The following is a 20362-nucleotide window of genomic DNA, read 5'->3' as shown; positions in this document are numbered from 1 at the left end:
ATTAATTAAAATTATATCATGTTCACGTGATTCGGCTCGTGACGTCACATGTGCTTTTCTTGCGCACACTTTTCTGCGGACGTGATCTTAAGACTGAGCCATCTAATTCTTTCGCATTAATAATAACAAGCAATCATGGCTACAGGTACGACTTTTTAATTACACTTGTGAACCCCACACCACTGGCAGCAGTTCCAACGAGGATGTCATGTGATGAGCTCCCGGCAGCCAACCGCGTCTGGAGCACTTTGGAACCTCGTCTTGAAGTAGTTGAGGATTCCCCGGATTGCGTGCACCCGCGAGAAGGCGCCGTACTTGTTGAACACCCCGCACGCGTTGGAGAAGTCCTCGTACTCCAGGTCGTACACGGCGATGCCGAAACGCACGCCCGAATGCGTACCCTTCACTGCACACAACTGCCGGGGAAAGGAGGTAGATGGCCATGTTTTTCAAAGCAATTCTCAGGCTGGAGCACAAGTGCCATAAGTTATGGTACTCACAACGAAAGAACGTGAGGACTGGGGCCCAGTCGAAACGTTAGTAAATATATATCCTCCTTTACGAGCATATCCAGGTTAAAACTACGGCTATGTTACTGTCTTTGCACGGTTTTGTTGATTAGAAAAGTCACTTTCATGAGGAGTTATTTCAGACAGCGAATAACTCTAAACCATGTAGAAAACAACCGCACTCCACGGGAATTCGAAACTATGCGCTTGTCTTTTCAAACTGCTGAAGCTACAATCAATTTATGGAACGTATATAAGCCGAAAAAGGCCTCCAGGGCTAGGTTGGTAGTACACTTGAAAGAAGACAGAAGAGGCGAAGAAACACTTGTACCTTTCTTGACATTTCGGCCGGGAACCGGTCTTCGTCTGAAAGAGGCCGGTCCCTGGCCGAAACGTCAAGAAATGTACAAGTGTTTATGTATAAACATCCGAGGTATATAGTGCCATCCAAAATCTTAAAGTAATGAACTGTTCAGAGAATTCATTGCGTTTTCAAACCTAAACAGACGATGTTAAGTATCCTAAGAGACCTGCGCTATAACCCAAGAGAGAAACAAACCTGAAACTAACGCTTTCTGGTGAGCTTTCGCTTCTGTAGTAAAAGCCATACGGCGTAAATCTTAGCTACGAAAACCAAAAAGCAATATAAGTAAGTGAATAAAATTTAAAAAAAGCACAGAAATCAAGCCGCAGAAAAAGAGTATAAAACAGGACATGAAGCCAAAGTGTTCAGTTAGAGGAATCTGCGTGTCCTAGAACAGTTGTCTTATGAAATGGAAATTGCCAGCAACATGCGCTGAAATGTACTCATTTAAACTTCCTGCCTGTCTGCCCGGTGTGAAAACTACTAATTTTTTGCGTGATATGCAAAGCGTTCGCAAGGAGCGAGCCTATAGTTTGATGAATAAAATCCCATCATACGTTGCCCACTTTTCATGTCTTTTTCGCCATCAATTTTTGCCCATAGCAACAGCTTGGCTGGCTTACATTTTCGCGTCGTCTCCAAATTATGGCATTCTGCAGTCATGTTCGCCACACGTCTATGTGGATGCTTCAAATAAGCCCGGTGTTTTTTTACCGTTCCACATATTTTATACTTTGCTAAAAAAATTATCCGCTATGCATTATGCATCACCTGAATAAAATTTTCATCTCGTGAGAGCTTGCGGCATAGCAACCAAATAATTTTTACTGGACTCTGGAGCCTAGGACACACTTATTTCTTGAACTCTTTAGAAAATCTCTTGAAATAATACAAAGGAAAGCCGTGAGGTTTATTTTCCGAAAATACAGCACATTTGATTCTCCTTGCCACTAAGCTTACGGTTGAAAATAAAATTCCGCTTGTTCCAGTCCGCCGAAAAATAAACCGAATGTTGTTCCTACGCAGGATTCTCGCACACGAAGCAAATATTCCATTGCATAACTTTATTTAACCATCAGCTACCAGGAGAACACGACACCCTATAGGAAACAAGCTGCAGCTAACCTTTGCCCGAACAAATTCATTCAAGCGCAGTTCCTTCCCCAAAACCATGTCCGATTGGAATTCACTTCCAGAATCAGTTTTCCAAACAGATAATTTCTTTAAGACATTGTAAGCTTACTTAATTGGTTAGATTGTGTCCTGTTGTTGTATCATTTTTTTATTATGTTTGTCCTCAACTCTTCATTCGGTGTGTTGTATTGTTTTACACACCTAAATCAGTGGTAACGAGAAGTTGGTCATATGGTTCTCGATAATCACGAAGTGAACAAGAAGGGGAAAGCCTTAACCTGCTTCCCGAAGTTTCGACAAGAGACTTGTCTTCGTCTGGGCAAAGCGTTCATCATTGGCAGGAGTTAAATGCGGGGAAGGCCCGGTGAAGACCCGGAAAGGTTCCTCCCCCTCACCGGGCCTTCTTCCTCGGTGTAAAGACCCTATTTGAACACCACCAAAGAGGAACGCTTTGCCCAGATGAAGACATATACTCTTCTCTAACCGTTGGTAAGAACCCTGAGGTTTTCCCCTCCTTGTTCACTTTGCGATTACGCCTAAATCAAGGTGTTATTGTTATGTTCTATGCCCCTCCTGCTTGGACCACATCGGCCCGCAGTATTTTGGAATGAATAAAAGAACGCAGCCCTCACTGGTAAGTTGCGTGCTTATAAGTCGTTACACACATATTTTCCACACACCGGGCTACAGCGTTCTCCGTGGGCTCACCTTCCTGCAGAGGCCTACTTCGTTGTCGTAAGCGAAGAGCACGTTATCGGTGTCGTGCACGGCCAGAATGGCATCATGCGTCTGGCTGTAGCTGCGCTGAAGGTACTTCGGGTTTCTGCAAATCTGGAACATTGCGAGAACACGAGGAAACGATTGCTCGCAATTCGCGTGCATCGATGTAAAAGGTTTCATTTCTCGTAACCGGATGGCAGTGATATAAAATTGCTGATTCCATGTTCTCTCACGGCCCACAGGGCATTAGAAAGGAGATAGAACAGTCGCAAAATGATACGTCAAAACTATGGATTGTTAGTGATATCTTACATCATATGCAAAAATTTCGTTACTAAACGGTTTCCCGCTCAAAAATGATTTTGTCCAGAATTGTTAGGCACGTTGATCTCCATTTCCCGCACTGTAGCATCATGGCGAAGATTTTGTGCACCGCTAAATGTTTTTTCCCTCGCAGTTTTAAACACACTACGATTCATCGTCATCATCACCAGCCTGACTACGCCCACTGCAGGGCAAAGGCCTCTCCCGTGTTTCTCCATTTAACCCTGTCCTTTGCCAGCTGCGCTCACCCTATGCCTGCGAGCTTCTTAATCTCATCCGCCCACCTAACCTTCTACCACCCCTTGCTACGCTAGCCTTCTCTTGGAATCCACTCCGTTACACTAAGATTATGTACCAGCAAATAAGCGTTGCAGCATCCGTGTTACGAAATCTTAGCCGCATAACAGCCAAACAGCGTCGAGACTTTACGTATTTTTTTTTTCTGCGCGGCCCTTTGCTATCTTGTATTTTTTTACGAGAAACCCATCGTAGGCTTGTTTATTTTCCTTTTCATCTGCTATACGTGCATCCCACAATGACGAAGCTGCTCAATGCACGCTGCCTGCGCACCACGCGGGAGCAATGCTGCGGTAGGCACGGTCAGGCGCAACCTGTTTTGCCTACCGTACGAAAGTCGCTACCGACACCAGCGCCACCGCTTCTTTGTGACGTCGCGGCGTGAAGGAGGTGTATACTGAGACGCGAAGTCCGTAAGTGCTTTCGTTTCCACAGAGTGCAAGGATGGCGGCTCACCTCTGAATATCTGCCGAAGGAGGGGGCGCTCGTGTTGTGCACACAGCCCGAGAGGAAGTCGCTCGGCCCTTGCACGGGGAGGGTCCTCGTCCAGCGGCCCTTCATGGTTATCGATAGTGCCCCGATTATCGACAGTCCACGTGATGACAACTTGCTGAAGCTGTCAGCTGCCAGGGTCTGCGCGAAAGCGAAAGTTTCTTCAGGATGCGCGATTGCAAATAAAAGCTTTCCGTTAGTCGCGTACAAACTTTCCGTGTATAATTATAGCCGCTCATTCCACCGCGGGCGTAAGGCCAGCCGTGCCTTGATACTGGCGGTACAGACTACAGATGGTGGCGTTGGTATCTGTCAGGTATTTGGAGAGAAAGACTTTAGTAAGGTTAAATTAAGACATTATTTGTACCCTTGGACCAAGCGGACAAGTGCCACCATGGTCGCCATGAGCTACCACAGCCAGCAACGTAGGTTGTGTACCGTGCCAGGTGGTATGCCGTGGCAGGTGGTGTACGCTAGAGCTAGGGTATAGAAACCTGGGACTCCCAAGCCCCACCAATTCCGTCCGGCAAAGCTATCTACAGCTTGGTTTATGGTTTACAGATTGGTTTATGGTTTATGAGTGTTTAATGTCCCGAAGCGAATCAGGCTATGAGAGACGCCGTAGTGAAGGGCTCCGGAAATTTCGACCACCTGGGATTCTTTAGCGTGCGCTGATATCGCACAGTACACGGGCCTCTAGAATTTCGCCTCCATCGAAATTCGACCACCGCGCCCGGGATCGAACCCGTGTCTTTCGGGTCAGCAGCCGAGCGCCATAACCACTGAGCCACCGCAGCGGTAACGCATTATGAAATTAGTTGTCCCTGTTTTTTTTTGCCTTGTTGTCATCCCTAGAACATAGTAATTTTTCTATGCATGTGACGGGGTGGTTACTGGGTTTACACGGTGACGTTGTGTTGCGTAGCCACTGGCGGAGGTCATTGTTGCGTCTTTTGACAGAATATACAATGTGTTTCACATAAGAGTTTACAGAAAGTTTAAAAGCAGGCTTTTTAAGTTAGAATAGCGCTTTTTCCTACTAAGCAATGTCAGCGGCGTACTACATCAGAACACAGCTAAGACGTGCTAACCAGCAGGCTGGTTAATTCATATCGAATAGATAAATTTTTAATATTACTTTTAGGGTTCTTAATTATTGAGAGGCGTGCATAAGCAATTTTTAGGAGTCAGTTTTTAGAAGTTCGAAAACGCGATTATCCTCGGCGCTGCGACCCAACAAATTCTGGCTATTTAGACGAATTACGTTCACTCAAGAAGTTGCTTTAGAAGTGGATAGCCTTAGGATCGATAGTTGCTCGTGACCGAAGAAACAGCGCATATGAACAAAAAGACGAAGGGCGACGACGATACAGGAAAAGCGCTATCTTTCAAACGCAGCCTTTATTGCGGAAACGAGCACGCATACCCTTCTATATAAGGGGAAGGGAACCACCACGAAACAAAAAAAAAACACGGAAAAATTGCTGACAAACAGCCAGGCCACGTGCTAAGCCAAGAAATCAAGCTCTTTCCTTGATAATGCCACAGACGGCCTACTGACACATTTATCTCCTGCCCGAGCTCTCTCGACAGCTTCGATAATTTCCCTTTTAAGTTCGTTGCGGTGTCGATACAAAGTGATCGTCTCATCGAACAACTGATGGCAAGATGGTTCCACGTGGCATTTTTTGCAGTGCGCAGCCAGATGGCAGCGGAGAGGTTAACCGCGTTTTCGAAATTCTAAAAACTGGTATGAGTATTACTTACGAAAATTAAGGAGCCTGACAGTAATAGTTAAAAAGTTAGCTATTCAATAGTATAGTTAACCAGCCCGCTAGTTAGCACGTCACAGCTGTATTCTGATGTACTACACCGACAACGCTATCCCGAAATAAGCGCTCTTCTAACTCAAAAAATAGAGGGTTATAGCATAGCGCGATCTAACTAAAAAAATAGAGGGTTATAGCATAGCGCGATCCGCTACCGCGAGGGACCGCTGGGTACACGCTTATTGGCCCTGACGCGGATGGCGCGCGCGCATCTGACGGGCGCCACTGACAGGGCGACTTGTGCATGCGCAGTGGTGCCTCGCGGAAGCAGATGACGGTAGCGGATCGCGCTATGCTATAATCCTCTATTAAGAACTGTGTAACGTATTAGGAGAAACACCCTGTATACCTATGACTCCATAATTTATAGCGCTATGCCTCCGATATAATGCTTCGCAGTTTTGCGCTATTATTCGCTGTGCGAATATTCGGCGCTTCTGCCCATAACTAAACAATTTTCATTAGTATTCGATTCGATGTTAGCCTAAATTATTCGATTCGATTCGGTGGAAAAGCTGTACACGTTTGAATTCGAATCAGTTATGAAAAAGTAGTCTGTCAAAAATGTACAGCCTAAGGTGTTTGCGTTAATTCAAGCCGTGTAGCGGGGCTTTTAAGCAAGTTTGACAGTCCTAAGCTTGGCATGGTTGGGGACCTAAGCTCATCTCACCTTCTAAGATTATAGTCCCTGAATATGCAAGAGGCGCCGCGCGGCACGGCTCATAAGCAGACCCCTTGGGCTGTATGTACACATTTGACAAAGACTGCACATGTTCGCATACCGCCACTATTTGACCTCGAATCCATTTTGTACCCTAGTCCAGCCATCAGCTGACTGAACAACGCGTTAAGTATCCATTTTCACTTCCTAGTGCCTCTATGATATGCGCTAAGATATATTGCAATGACTTGTGCATTGAAAAAGCCACTGGAAACTTTGTGTATCAGAGTGGCCAAGCACTAAGTTCTCACCAAGTCGTGCTGGTAACTACCGCCAAGCCCCTGCGGTCTGGTGGGCGCTGTAGGCGGCATAACGCGACAGTCACTGAACGTGTTGTCGCCGTAGAAGAAATGGCCCTGGGCGATGAACAGGTGCGGTTTGTAGATGTTCCTGCGTAAGCATGTCGGGTGTTTACGCTTGCCTTAGCCGGAGTCCCAAATTGAATACCTGAACAGGAGAGGACACGCCTACCGAATTCAATCAGTGCCTTCGCGCACAATATCGCAGTTTGGCCATACGCTCAAGAGCAGCGCATTGTGGTACTGCGGTAATGTTCTCCTTTTACGTGCAGTTAAAGCAGGTGTTTTGCCAGTATTTTGGCCTGTCTGGTGTCGCAGTCGGTCAATCATATCCAATATTGAGTATAAGGCGAAGTTTATGGTGTTTCAATTTTGCTAATGAAGCAAGAATGGCCGTATTCTTGATCTCCCCTTACGAAAATGGTCTATAGACTGTATTACCTTCCTATAGATATTTCATTTTTCTATTCATAGTCTATAGACTGCGCATAGAAGAAGTCTACTAAAAGTGTATGGCTATAAATCTACAGATTGTCTATAGACTGTCTATAGAATTTGTACTGCCTATAGATTGTTCTCTAGGATTAGACAGAAATCTGTGGACAGTCTATAGACTGCCTAAAGAAATTTTTGTAAGGGGCAGTTCTGTCACATGTCATCTTGACCACGGAAAGCAAGTGCACTTCAGCTCTCTTAAGAAGAAATATTGGCGGCGAATGCTGACAGGATAGACGCCTTTCATTACTGTACTATATACTGTATTAAGCAGAGTCGTGTCTGGCATCCACTTGTACTAAGTTCCATCAGATGTGGTTGCCTGCTGCCTTTCACGTTTTGACTTTCGCATTTTGTCTCTGGCCTGGCTCCTAACGCTTTTATGCTTTAAATACAGCTATCCATTGTGATCCTGCGCAGTAACTTAGGATAGAGAAATCCTAACTACCGTGGAATGACTACCCGTCAAATGCACTCCACGTCATTCTTATTCTCCTAGCAATGTAACGTTCGTGGTCGGATCTGCGGTCACTGTACTTGTACTTAAGCTCCACAATAACGGTATGACGCGATAGCGTAATGGTTTTTTTTTCATATACGCTGAATTGGTCATTCATCACATTCATGGATTCCTGGGAGTCCTCGTACCAGTTCTGGCGCACTGCACCTAGCTTCCTTAAAAAAAATTTTAGACAGTCTATAGCTGTCCATAGACTTCTGTCTATATTGTCAATAGACTGTCTATAGACAAATCTTAGAGAACAGACTATAAGCAATACAAATGCTATAGACAGCCTATAGGCAATCTATAGATTTATGGCCGTACACTTTTAGTAGAAATCTGCCTGTGGACAGTATATAGACTACGAATAGAAAAAAAAGATATCCATAGGAAGGCAATCGGGTCTATAAGAAGCCTATAGATGGTCTATAGACCATTTTGTAAAGATGGCACAGCGGTTAAGTGATAAGCTATTGTCCTGTGATGTCAGTTACTTCCACTGGTGTACCTTATGCGATCCAGGTTGCTCTTTTCGAGCGACCTACCATTAATTTAACTGGTACCTGCCACTGTGGGCAGTTTGCTCACCATCTGGTGGGCAAGTTTTGACGACGCTACAAGGTCACGCGACCTAGGTGGCCCACATGCCTCCTAGGTTCCTTCTCTGTAGATTTTTCGTGGATTTTCCGTTCATGGTCAGTGACACAGTTTGGTACTTAAGTGCTGCAATCTATCGACAGAAAAAGTTCAAATCTGAGTTGCCTCGTAGCTGGTGAGCCCTCTTAACGCTAACGCGTTTAAATACGGCGCTTTAATGATACACAATGAAGGGTCTGCTGGCTACAGCTGTGGGTCAAGTAGGGCGATGTAATGAGTGTCTCAGAATGCTTAGAAATCACATAGGGCTCACCATTCCTGGCAGTAGGCGTAAGCTATCGGGAGCCGCAAATAACCCTGGTCTCGAACTAAGTGAGTATACTATGAATAGAACTGTGGTGGGGTGACTTACGTGAATTTGTCGTTGTAGAAGTTGGTCCAGTTTTGATTAAAAACTACTCCGGCGAAGAAAATAAAAGACGGGTTGCCCTGCCGCCTTTGCGTCTCGGCGTGCGTGTTGAGCGCCTGAAAGGAATCCGTGGCCGAAGTCAGTTCAGCGAGCCTTGCAGAACCATCTCGCATGTAGGAGCGTTAGGTGTGGTTCAGTCGGGTGGTGTGTCCTGCATAATTATTTGAAAACGCCATCAAAACTCAGCATCCGTAATTTGGAGTGTACTCCAAAAATTATTGAAGAAAGCTAGGCTAATGTCTTTAAAACAAGGGCCGTGCACACTTGACATTCTTCTGTTATGTACAGAAGCTTTAGACGAAGTAAACATGAAGTTTAACTCAGATTATCATGCATTTCTCAGCGAAAAATGGTGGGGCCACAACACGAAGCCTGCGAGCCATCTTTAGAAATCCACAGCGTCCGACAAAATGAGGCAACGTGAATAAGAGGGTCGTGTCGGTAGCATTTCTCCGCGAAACGATATCCAGGTTCGTACGGCTTAGGTTGAGTTTTTCGTTAAAGCTCTTGGCAACTCTTGTAGGCCCTTTTAATTCGATGTTGCACACTTCTGAGCTTATGCCAGTTTGAATAAGGGTCTCTGTGCATCAGACGGCCAGCACTGCATATAACCGAGCCTCCGCTAACGCAGCGCAAATGTTAACCCTCGTTATTAATAATGCAGTTTCATAGGGGCCTCTTCAGAAAAAAATACCGGCGTCCGCTATCGTCACAAATTAAGGGACTCTCCAGGTTCCACCGTTCATGGTGTGAAATAAAATAATATAATCAGAGTAAAATTGGATTTGCAATCAGTTCGAAGCGCAGCTTGCAAACTGGTATATTCAAATATTTGCATATACATACATAAGAAAAAAGTCCGCACCATTTTGCTTAGGGAGGCGTTTCTGTCGCGAAGATTATGGACCCTTCAATTGTTACATAAGTGCGGCACTGGTTTTATTTTAATGTGCAAGAGATCTAGCGCAGAGCTGCTAGTCGCTACTTGAGTCAGCCTTCAATCGGGAATCGAACCGTCTACCACCTCATGCATTGGCGTCTATGAAATGAAATGTGCAAAGTCTCACTGCAACGCCTGCTATGTGGTAGTGGGTGTACTGCGAGGTCCTATGCTTTCGCATTGTTCCAGGCGCTCCGGGTTTAAGTGTCCCCTGGAATTTTCTCTCCTTTCCAAATGTCCGCTTCCGAGCGTACTCCTTTCCTTTCCCCTATAGACAAGGATCTATAGGCTGTTTATAGACTTCTTAGAGACTCTATTGCCTCCCTATATATATTTCCTTTTGCCTGTTCATAGACTAAAGACTGTCTATAAAAAAAAATTCTCCTTGAAGTGTATGGCTATATATAGATTGTCTATATTTTCAGACTGCCTATAGGATTTGTATCGCCTGTAGACTAGTCTATATGATTTGTCTATTGAATATCTACAGACTTTATAGACAAATGTCTATAGAAAGTCTATAGAATATCTACAGACTTTATTGACAGAAGTCTATGGAACGTCTATGGACCGTGTAAAGTAAAATTTTAAGTGTTTCGCCCCACCCTCCTAACCTGAATGCACAGAGCGTCCTATATAACCGCTCAGTTCAGCCGCTACACCATGACGGGCCAATGCCGGGGTTAGTGTGTGCAATAAATGCAGAAGCCGAGTCGTGTTTGTAGGCGCACTGTTTACCTTCAAGACGTTCAGGGCCAGTTCCACGTCAGCTTCCCTCGCGTTCCTCGTGGCCGTGTCCACGATCCCGAAGTGGAAAATGTTCTTACGCCAGAAGGACTCCAGCAGCGAAGAACTGGCCGTGTTCAGCTGTCGCGCCAGCGTGGTCACAGCCAACAGATGTGGATAAAGCTTCTAGCGCGAGTGTCATTTAGGTTTTTCAGCTCCAAGTAAGCGCAGTTACAATGACGCTACAAGTGCTCCAATACCGGTGTCAGGACGTCTACTTTAAGCAGAACGCTCACCAGCAAAAAGTAAACGAAAACCTAAAATGCTCTAAACGTTATATAATACAAAACAATATGAGCAAGGGTCAGGATGGGAGCCTGAGTTTGTTAAGCAACGTTTCGGCAGGAGGACTTGTCTTCGTATGGGTCAGCGTTAGAAATATACCTGAAGATTAATACGCAGTTAACCCACCATTGAAGCGCTGCTGAGCTTTACTAAATCGAGGTAACGTCTGCTACCCTAAATTCGCAAACATATTTTTAATGTAGCTGCCTGGCACAGAATCGTGCCTTCGAGACCAATAATCCTGCTGCTTTGCTTACAAAGCGCCGGAACTGAAATAACATTCATTTGCCCTCGTGTTCATTAGTCACGTGACGAAGCAATTCTTCAGATCTTCTGGCCGCGCTCAATGAATGGAGGATTGAAGCACGGGACTGAACTTTTCATCTAAGCAAATAACCTTGACGCCATTGACCTAGTGCAGAACTTAAGTTCCACACGGTATTCACCCGGCATGATTTCGATTTCTAGAAGGACGTCGCAATGAAGCAACGACTCGTGTTCAACTCGCGAAAATTACAAACGCCCTTCTTGAATTTAGTTCCGGAAGGCACAAAATAAAGAAAAATTACAGAAGTCAATTTCGGTTTGGTTTGGTTTGGTTTATGCGGTTTAACGTCCCAAAGGGACTCAGGCTATGCGAGACGCTGTAGTGAAGGGCTCCGAAAATTTCGACCACGTGGAGTTTTTTAACGTGCGCTGACATAGCACAGTACACGGGCCTCTACTGTGCGATTTCAGTGCGCATTAAACCCCAGGTGGTCGAACTTTGATCAGGGGATGGAGGAGATTGCACCTTGCAACTTTAGAATCAGGACATTCGGTACAAGCGAGGTATCGTGCAGTGTGATGGCTCAAGATGGCCGCCACTCACTCGTAGGCGAAGCCGATGCCGAACGCCGTGGTGTTGTACCGGGCGTAGGCCGTAATGAAGATGCGCAGGTCGTTACCCCACCGCTTAGGGAAGGCAAGTGGGTTGCGATTGCCCTTCTCGACTGAGTCAAAGAAGATGTACTCGCATAGGCCATCCGGTGGGAACATCTGCAAGAAGCTCGTCCTGGAGCCCATGGTGCAGACCAGGGGATGCTGGTCCATGACTGCAATGGACGAAGGCAGCTCTTGTCGTTTTAACGCTTTTGTGTTAGGCGAGTCCATCAATGTGCAGCAGGCATCTAGCAATTGCTCGTGCTGGTAAACCCTTGTGGCCACTTCACCAAAAGACATGAAAACGAAGTGAGCGGACATCTTTGGATGCACGCGCTCCCTAAATGACGTCACAAATACATAACGCCAAAACAAAGAACAGTGAGGGAGCAGGGGCAGACACTCGGAGCTTCATCTGTGTCCACTTGTCTTCAGTCCCTACGTTATTTTCCCGACTTCACCAAAGTCCTTCAATGCTTTCATCTCACTTTATAAAGTGCACCAACTGTCTTAAGCATCTTGTAAAAATATATAAAGCGCACTCAGGACAATGGACAAGGAAGACCAAACAACACAAGCGCGTACTCGCAACTGGGCATTTATTCAAGAAACACACAAAAAGAGAGAAAAAACCACCAACAACCACAAACGCGCTTGTGTTGTTTGGTCTTCCTTGTCCGTTGTCCTGAGTGCGCATTAAATATTTTTACAAGATGCAATACCAACTAGCTCAAATGTCGATTCTGTCTTAAGCAAACGTAATGCTGCCAAACATGTCTGGCAACGTTGTCACCTTTTACCTTATCTATGCCACCGCACAGAGCGCTGCTTTGTCGAGAAGGAAAACCGTCAACTGTTTTTACGCTTTCGCAGCCATTTAGACTCGGCCGCTGAGCGTCACGAAGCCTTCGCGCGAGATTTCTGTTGGTTGCAAAGATTTCATGTTATCGGCGAGTAGGACAGCCCGGCAAAAGAGCTTGGTGTGGTTCTTTGGGGTATAACCAGCCGAAGCGACTCAGGGTAAGAGGCACGCCGTAGTGGAGGGCTGTGGATAATTGTGACTACCTTTTAACGTGCACTGACATCGCACAGCAGACGGGGGCTCTAGCATTTAGCCTACATCCAAACGCGACCGCCCAACACCCTCTAGTTCAAACCCGCGTTTTTCGGGTCAGTAGCCGAGCACGATAACTACTGAGCCACCGCTGCGACTTTGGCCAATGAGCATCATGGCAAATGTGTTCGGTGTGCACAAGGTGACGATATCAAGTCTATGATTTTAAACTATACGAGTGGACTGTAGTACACTGCCCCAAATCTAAAAATGATTGTAGATGGATGAGAAACGTGCAATAGACAAATTATTTCTCCAGCAGCGTAACTGTACAGCCCTATTTCAGCCATGGTACTGCGGCTAGGGGCACACGTAAGTCTAAATCAGGTCCTCGGACCTCACAGAGTGGTTTTGAGCATGCTCCGCAGTCGACTCTCATAATTTTACCTCGAAGGAGGCAGAAGATTAGTTTGAATATTGCGGAGCTCGAATAAAAGAGAGTCCTTCCACAAATATACCACTTTGGGCTAGTTTCTGTGGCACAGCGAAGAGATATAGCGCGGGAGAGACAGGACACAGGGCGACGTATGAACGAAGACTAAACCGTCGGACTGAGTCAACCGGGTGCTCGGTTAAGCCCGTTGTAATTAACAGCAGCCTTTTATACGGGTACGGGGGTGGACTGCGGCCGGTACACTGACCTGTCCTGGGTGACTGGGTGGACGCTGTCGGCGTGATGCTGGTATCTGTCGCCGTTGTCGTCATCACGGAAGAAGGGATCGGCACCCGTACCACGGGGTAGACGGATGGCAGAGGTGGCCTGTCCATGTCCTCGGGAACGTCGGTCTCGGCGCCGATTCCAAACCCTGTGCCTGGTACGTGGGTTGCAGTGGGGTGGTTAGTCACGTGTGCAGAAATTGATGTACATGCGGCTTCCTCCGCGGACACGTGGTACTGCGTCAATATCGGTGAACTCCGCGGTCTGAAACACTGCGTTATCCTTCTGAGTAGTAGGCTGTGTTTCAGGTGAACCCCCGGTTATGTTAAGCATAGGGGCTACGAAGGGCTATAGTGTATAGTGTAATATGGTGCGGTGCGGTGAGCTTTGTATGGTTCGGTTTATAAGGGTTTAACGTCCCGAAGCGACTCAGGCTATGAGGGACGCCGTAGTGAAGGGCTCCGGAAATTTCGACCACCTGTGGTTCTTTAACGTGCACTGACATTGCACAGTACACGGGCCTCTAGAATTTCGCCTCCATTGAAATTCGACCGCCGTGGCCGGGATCGAGCCCGCGGCTTTCGGGCCAGCAGGCGAGCTCCATTACCACTGAGCCACCGTTGCGGCCGGTGCGCTATGTGGTGTGGTGTGTTGTGGTGCGCTATGTGGTGTGGTGTGTGGTGGTGCGACGTGGTATGGTACGACACGACATGGTGGGTGTGGTATAGCAGCTATATACAGTGCCATATCGTATGGTAAGCAGGAGTTAATGGTGGTCCCAAAAGTGCACGAGGGACGAAGGGGAGAAATATGTGGAAAAGGAGCACAATAATAGGGATGAGGAGTCGTTTAGAGAGGGCAGTAACAAATCTTGAGCTGTGCCAGAGCTTACCTAATGCCACCACCAGCAGCGCAATGAAGGCTACAAGGGCAATGACGATGGCCAAGATGCATGTTATTACCATGGTCGAAGTCATGCGGTACTGCCTGCATTAAAGAAAACAGAGCTAGTTAGATAACAATTCTAGAGATAACCAACGCTCTATAAGAGTTTTCAAAAGCGTCATTCCGTTGTCTAAACGGTAACTATCCCGGCTTCCGGTTTCGCCTCAATGGCGCGTCTCGCAGCAGTTTAAACGTTGATTTTGGCTTAAAACTATCACAAAACGCAATCTTACAGTAATACACCCCCAGGACATATAGTAGTAAAGAATTTGCGGGCTTTTTAGTTTTCATTGCTCACTTGCAAGTAAAAAATAGCTATATGGGATAGCGGCATAGAATCAATGGGAATAACCGCTCTTAATTGTGCCCTTTTGTTATCTCATAAAAAAATTCCTATTTTGCGTTAGGTGACGCTGTTTAACCGGAAGCTGCGTCACTGTACCGTTGAGAGAATGGATTGCGAGGAGTCAAAGCCCTTAATGTATCTGCCTATGCAGGACAGCAGAGCACCAAACATAACGGAAGGGCTTAAGCACCACGGTAGAACTCATGTTAGGAGCACAAGAGTGACGAGGAATAGACGATGAACCTAGGAACCTATACCGTGAACCTACACCAACTAGCGCAACTCAGCGTTTTGATAAAAGAATAGATGCTGCAGCATTAGAGAGTTTTCCACCAAGGCAACGCCACCGTGGATTATTGAACATGCCAAAGCGCAGCATACACTCCGCCAAATATGGCGTTTAAAGGCAAGTTCGCGAAGGTTGTTTCTTTATGGTCCAAAGACTAAGAATCAACGTTAAGGCGTCTAAATGTTTCTAGGCTATGTGCGCTCAATGCAACCTGGTGTCGGTGTTTTCTTCTCCCGCAAATTCTCTGAAATAGCAACTTATGGGTTGTGTAAGTTTCTACACAAGAGGAAAAGATGTTCATACACAGCATAGAACTTACGAAGAGGTACTCGTATAGACATGTTTGAAAGCTAAACACGCTGCTGAGAACAGAGTAAGGATCTCAGCTGTCGCACATTTTCAGATGTCCTTATTCTCATACCCAGCAATTAGGACAATAGCATTTTTTAGCGAGAGACGATTTATGAACGCAATTTTTTTATATAATGTAACATTTCACTATAACAACCAAAATATGTGGAGATCACCGGACGGCACTAATTTTTTTTCTATTAACTTTTTTTTATGGGAGTCTTAACTGTTCGATGCGACCGATGGAAACACTTCAAAGGAAAGATTTTGCAGCATATCATAAGAATGAACTATTACCTTCAATGTAACGCTAAATGTATCTTAAATTTTTGAATTTCAAAATTTTCATCCGAAATTGCTGGACATGCGTCCGCCGAGTTCGGGTGTATAACTTTAATCTATTTTTAAACGACGAAATTACTGAGGCGTGGTAGGATGACTAGTACTGACGTTAAGTATTTCCAATGGCCTTTACAGGAACAAAAGCAGAGGATCAACAAAGGTTTTGATATTATACTATAATTAGGGAATCGCCTCTTCCGGAGATCGTTTAAGCTGCTACGTCATCATCGAATACAAGGGAAACAGAAGCCCCTCTATGAACACTTATATAACAGTGAAGCCACTAGCGTTCTCTCAGGAATCGTTAATAATGCTTAAAACGTTTGCCCTATTCTTTATCGCGCTAGGATAGGTCCACCAGTGTTCTTTTATTGTCGTTTTGTTTGTGTTCATAATTCTCTGTTCTGCACTTAGCATGGCAAAAGAAATGGCATTCTATAGTTGCCCCTAGTCACGACAAAAGCAACTGCGGATGTCTGACACTAATCACTTTAAAATAAAAGGTTACTTACGACGTAGGCTTGGTGTCTGAAGAACAGAACGACATGAAAAAGATGTATCGATAGGTTGCTTAAAAAATTTATGAAGAAAAAAACACGTTTAAACACAACACCGCTATCAACATCACGCACGTCGATTATTTCACGTGGGTTCGTACGTTCGTCGCGATTTCTGTCTACGTGCGTAAATACCAGTATTCACGAACAAAATTTCGAAACATTATCTGAGGCACTTTATACAAAATTTAAACTCGCGACGCAGGTACTGAAAATTCTGGCAACGAATCGGCCAAGAAAGGCAAGTGGGCAGCCGTCTGTTAGTCCCATGTATTTAGGGGAAGCCCCCCAAGGCGGAATCAACGTTACTCATTGGCATACGCCTCAACGGAGCCATACAGTTACCAAGGAAAGATATGCAGCTTTCTCTCAAGCTTCGCAGTTGTAGAAAAATTCCTTCCCGTCTGGGAATTCCTGCTGTCCTGCTCCTCGAACTGACACGAATTTTTCTCCAGATTCCAATTTCCCGATGAAGCTGTATAGATTTTCTTTTGTATCCGTACGACCGCGTTCAGGTACACGTTAATGAGTAATTAATCCATAATTTGGTACTAGGCTGTATGATAAAAAAATTGCTGGCAGTTTGGCATCGCTAACCATGAAATATTGTGTGGAAGCAGGTTTTTTCAGGGTGACACCAACGCCACGTACAGCCTCCGGCATAAGTATGCAGCCCAAGGGGTTCGCTTATGAGCTGTTTAGCGAGGCTCCCTAGAACATCTGGCAGTCTAAAGCTTGAGAGGACTGAGGGCTCGAAGCCATTTGTAGTTGGGAGAGATTAATTAGGGTCACTGTGCATGCATAACCAGGCACGCGGAAGGCTTCGCAAGCAAACCCCTTGTGCTGTGTATTTTTGACGGGAGGGGAGTTGGGGGTACCTGAAAGCGAGATTGAAAGCGCGTTTCTTTTCCTTTCGTGACTTGCGCACAGATGGAAGTTGATGAAAATGAACATGACGACGTGCAATGCATAGCGAGAGTGTGTTGCAGTTTAACACTAACACGAGTCGTGATTGGTTGCGGCAAATACATAGTCCTCTCGTGCAAGGGCGTGCGAAGCTGATCTGTCCGCGCCGCCGTGGGTTCGAAATCCAGTGGCGGGAATATTTATTTTATTTCTCCAGGTTAGCCAAGGTCATCCTCATTCAAGGTCTCGTTTGTTTCCCGCCATTCCCCGCATCACGTGACTAACTTCAGAGGCTTTACCACACATCGGAATTCTCCAGGTTATGAGGCCAATAGTGCTTTGGCTCTAAAAATTTATCTTTATATTACAGGGCACCGAATAGTAGTTCCCTTGGCAACGGTAGCTCCCGCCCCCCTTCCCTGGTGAAGTTCGCCTATGGCGTTTTAATAATCGTGGCGTCCTCTGCTGATTCAGGCATGCGTTACTCAAACAGAGCATAGAGGTACGTTAGGTATGCTAGGCCTACGGCGTGTCAACCACAGATGGCGAACTTGTCTGGTATCCCGGAAGCTCGCATTTTGGAATGTGGAGAAGGCCGCTCCCATACTCACCTTCGGGTTTTGACGTGAGGGCCTGTGTGGTGGCTTGTGTATAATCATACGTGGTCTGTCCGTACGCAGTCTGGTCGTAGCCGTACTGGCCGTAGGCTTGGGTGTAAGCCGAGGGTTCGTAATAGGCAGACATGTTGGACAGGATACGGCCAACCTGGAAGTGATAAACATTGGTCCTAATGCACCCAATAGAGAACAAGAAAGGAGGCCTTCACTGCCTTGCACTCCCGGCGCGTCACACCGTCGGTTTCGACAGTTCATAACGCACGTGGCCTTGAGTGCATTGAAAGCGATCGTTCTTGTAGCTCTGCATTCAAGAAAAAGTGATGCTCAAGCCTCATTTACATGAATGCGACAGAATGCGTATTGAATCGACTCTTCGAGAGAAGAAGCACGTTTTGAGAAGAAAGGCGTGACTCGTCCTAAATTCTTTTCTCGGGCGTTTTTGCGCTGCGAATTCCGTACGAAGGCTTGTTCACCGTTGCGGCCAGGGGCCGTATTCCATAAGCTGTCTATTTTCAGTTGCCCTTTTCGAGTCCAATCGGTCCTGTTGAGTGGTCACTCAGATTTGCCCGCGGCTTTCAAGCGTCCGTGGCAAGCGATCCGGCAACTGGGTGGCTGGGTGCGAGACCTCCCCATTGGCTGCATCTGGCAGCAATGGTCAGTTCCGGCCACCTGCTACTGACAGAGCACTTCGATGCACCTGACCATTATCATCATAAGCCTGATTACGCCCACTGCAGTGCAAAGGCCTCTCCCATATATTTCCATTTGATCCTGCCCTCTACCAGGCTAGGCCACCCTATCCCCACGCAAACTTCTTAATCTCATCCGCCCGCATAATTTTCTTCCGCCCCCTGCTACGCTTCCCTTCTCTTGGAATCCACTCCGTTACCCTTAAGGACCACGGAAAACAAAGGACAACGTAAAAAGGACAGCTCATAGAATGCGGCCCCAGTTGCTGGCAGCACTGCGTCGCGTCTGTCGTACGCCAAGCGAAACAGGTTGATGTACGTAGAATGGGTATGCGCGAAGGAGCCAATGGCAAATGACTCACCGAGTCGACTTGAAAAGTGAATCAGGCAACGGCACCGGGAACTAGTCGAAGGAAGCGGAGATGTCGGACCAGGAACGGGGTCTACCTCGCTGAACGCGGAGAGCACGCTCAGGTTGATGCGCGTGCAGCACGTCGTCGTTATCTTCTTGTCTGCGAAACTCAACATCGCTAACCGCTTCGCGGCGTGCCGCTGACTCAAAAACTCCTAAGCATCTCAAGAGAGAGAGAGATGGTTTATTGACGGGAAAGGCAGAGAGGTTGGCCGGAAAAATGAATATCTGGCCTGCTACTCTGCACTAGGGAAGGGGACAAAAAAGAGGATCACGATGGGGGATGATGAAGATGATGATGAGAAAAGGCAGATCAAAAGAGACAAGGCACACTTTCTAACATTACAAACAACAACAACAAACGCGAGTCAAGGCCAGTGTCGCTTAAAAAGCAGGAGAGCGCCCACGTTGCCTGAGAAGTTTTAGAACTTTCCGGCCAAACGCCTAGGATCAAATCCTCCGAGAGGGACTTGCTGTCAAAAGACTTCAAAGTAGATGCTAAAACAGCATCATCCTCCTATGTCCTCTGCTGGACAAAGGCATTTCCCCATCGTCCTACAATCAACCCAGTGCTGTGCCTACTATGGTCACCTTATCCACGCTAACCTCAATATCTCATTCGCCGGTCTGACTTTCTGACACACCTTACTGTGCTTGCCTTCCCTTGGAACTAGCTCCGCTTCCCTCAAAAATCATCAGTGTTGTTCCTTTGAATCACATGCCAGGCCCATGCCCATTTCTTCTTGATTTAAGCTGAGGTATATTAACTACAATTTGTACACCCTAACATACCCAACAATTCTGGACAAGAGCATTTTTGAAGGGCAAAAAGTTTATGAACGCATTTTTTTTTTCAGAATTGTAAGATTCCTCATAACAATCAATATATCCGCAGATCTTCTGTCGGCAGGCTTGCATTTTTTTGCCGTTAATTAACGTTTTTGCTGTCGTCAAATGCGTACCCCATTGGTTTTCTGTAGCAGTCTTAACTATTTGACGCGAGCGATGGAAAAATTTTAACAGAAACATTTTGCTAGAGATCAGAAGAATGGACCTTTACCTTCAAAATTTCCGTAGCAGTACCTTACAATTCTCTAATATTCAAAATTTTTGCCAAAGAGTGTTGGAAATGCTTTCCTTGCCATAGGTCCCTGCGCTGCCAATAATTTAGTTTTGGGACAGTCACAAGCACGCACTGACCATCCGCTCAAAATCCACTGTTTCTTCATCCCACTGAACACGAAGGAGGACTGAACCAGTTCACTTAACCGTTGCCATGCTCTTTCAAGGCGTTGCAGGAACCGGACGCTGCAGCCCAAGAACTGCTCGGCCCGTCACGTGCATGGTGGGCAAGGTATTTTTTACAAGACCTGTCCGTGCGCATGGCGTCTACTTGGACTGTTCGGATTTTGTGTCAGCATATCTTAGTCTCTCATATTCCTGGGGAGACAT

The 20362-nt window shown here is 46.2% G+C and overlaps 1 protein-coding gene across 1 annotated transcript; it reads right to left on the bottom strand.

Moving 5' to 3' along the window:
* Nucleotides 1-206: 206 nt before the first annotated feature.
* Nucleotides 207-18955, bottom strand: LOC144125484 (uncharacterized). The gene is made up of 12 exons (XM_077658886.1): nucleotides 18861-18955; nucleotides 17804-17957; nucleotides 16242-16257; nucleotides 14349-14443; nucleotides 13440-13610; nucleotides 11635-11857; nucleotides 10431-10545; nucleotides 8696-8808; nucleotides 6642-6780; nucleotides 3805-3981; nucleotides 2716-2838; nucleotides 207-416 (listed from the first exon to the last, which is right to left on the bottom strand). Exons 2-12 carry the CDS (start codon nucleotides 17934-17936, stop codon nucleotides 207-209), a joined length of 1515 nt encoding a protein of 504 aa, XP_077515012.1. The 5' UTR covers nucleotides 17937-17957; nucleotides 18861-18955.
* Nucleotides 18956-20362: the final 1407 nt, after the last annotated feature.

The sequence above is a fragment of the Amblyomma americanum genome, chromosome 1 (assembly GCF_052857255.1).
Source record: "Amblyomma americanum isolate KBUSLIRL-KWMA chromosome 1, ASM5285725v1, whole genome shotgun sequence".
Lineage (NCBI taxonomy): Eukaryota > Metazoa > Arthropoda > Arachnida > Ixodida > Ixodidae > Amblyomma > Amblyomma americanum.
Note: the sequence above shows the minus strand (reverse complement) of the source record. Positions and strands in the feature narration are given on the sequence as shown.

What these genes read in the sequence shown, in the direction of transcription:
- LOC144125484 (XM_077658886.1), bottom strand. Translation starts at nt 17,936, where the DNA reads ATGTCTGCCTATTACGAACCCTCGGCTTACACCCAAGCCTACGGCCAG. An exon ending in GCTGCTGGTGGTGGCATTAG is followed by an intron (nt 13,611 to 14,348) that starts GTAAGCTCTGGC and finishes CCCACGTACCAG; the next exon opens with GCACAGGGTTTGGAATCGGC. An exon ending in TGGCCCTGAACGTCTTGAAG is followed by an intron (nt 8,809 to 10,430) that starts GTAAACAGTGCG and finishes GATTCCTTTCAG; the next exon opens with GCGCTCAACACGCACGCCGA.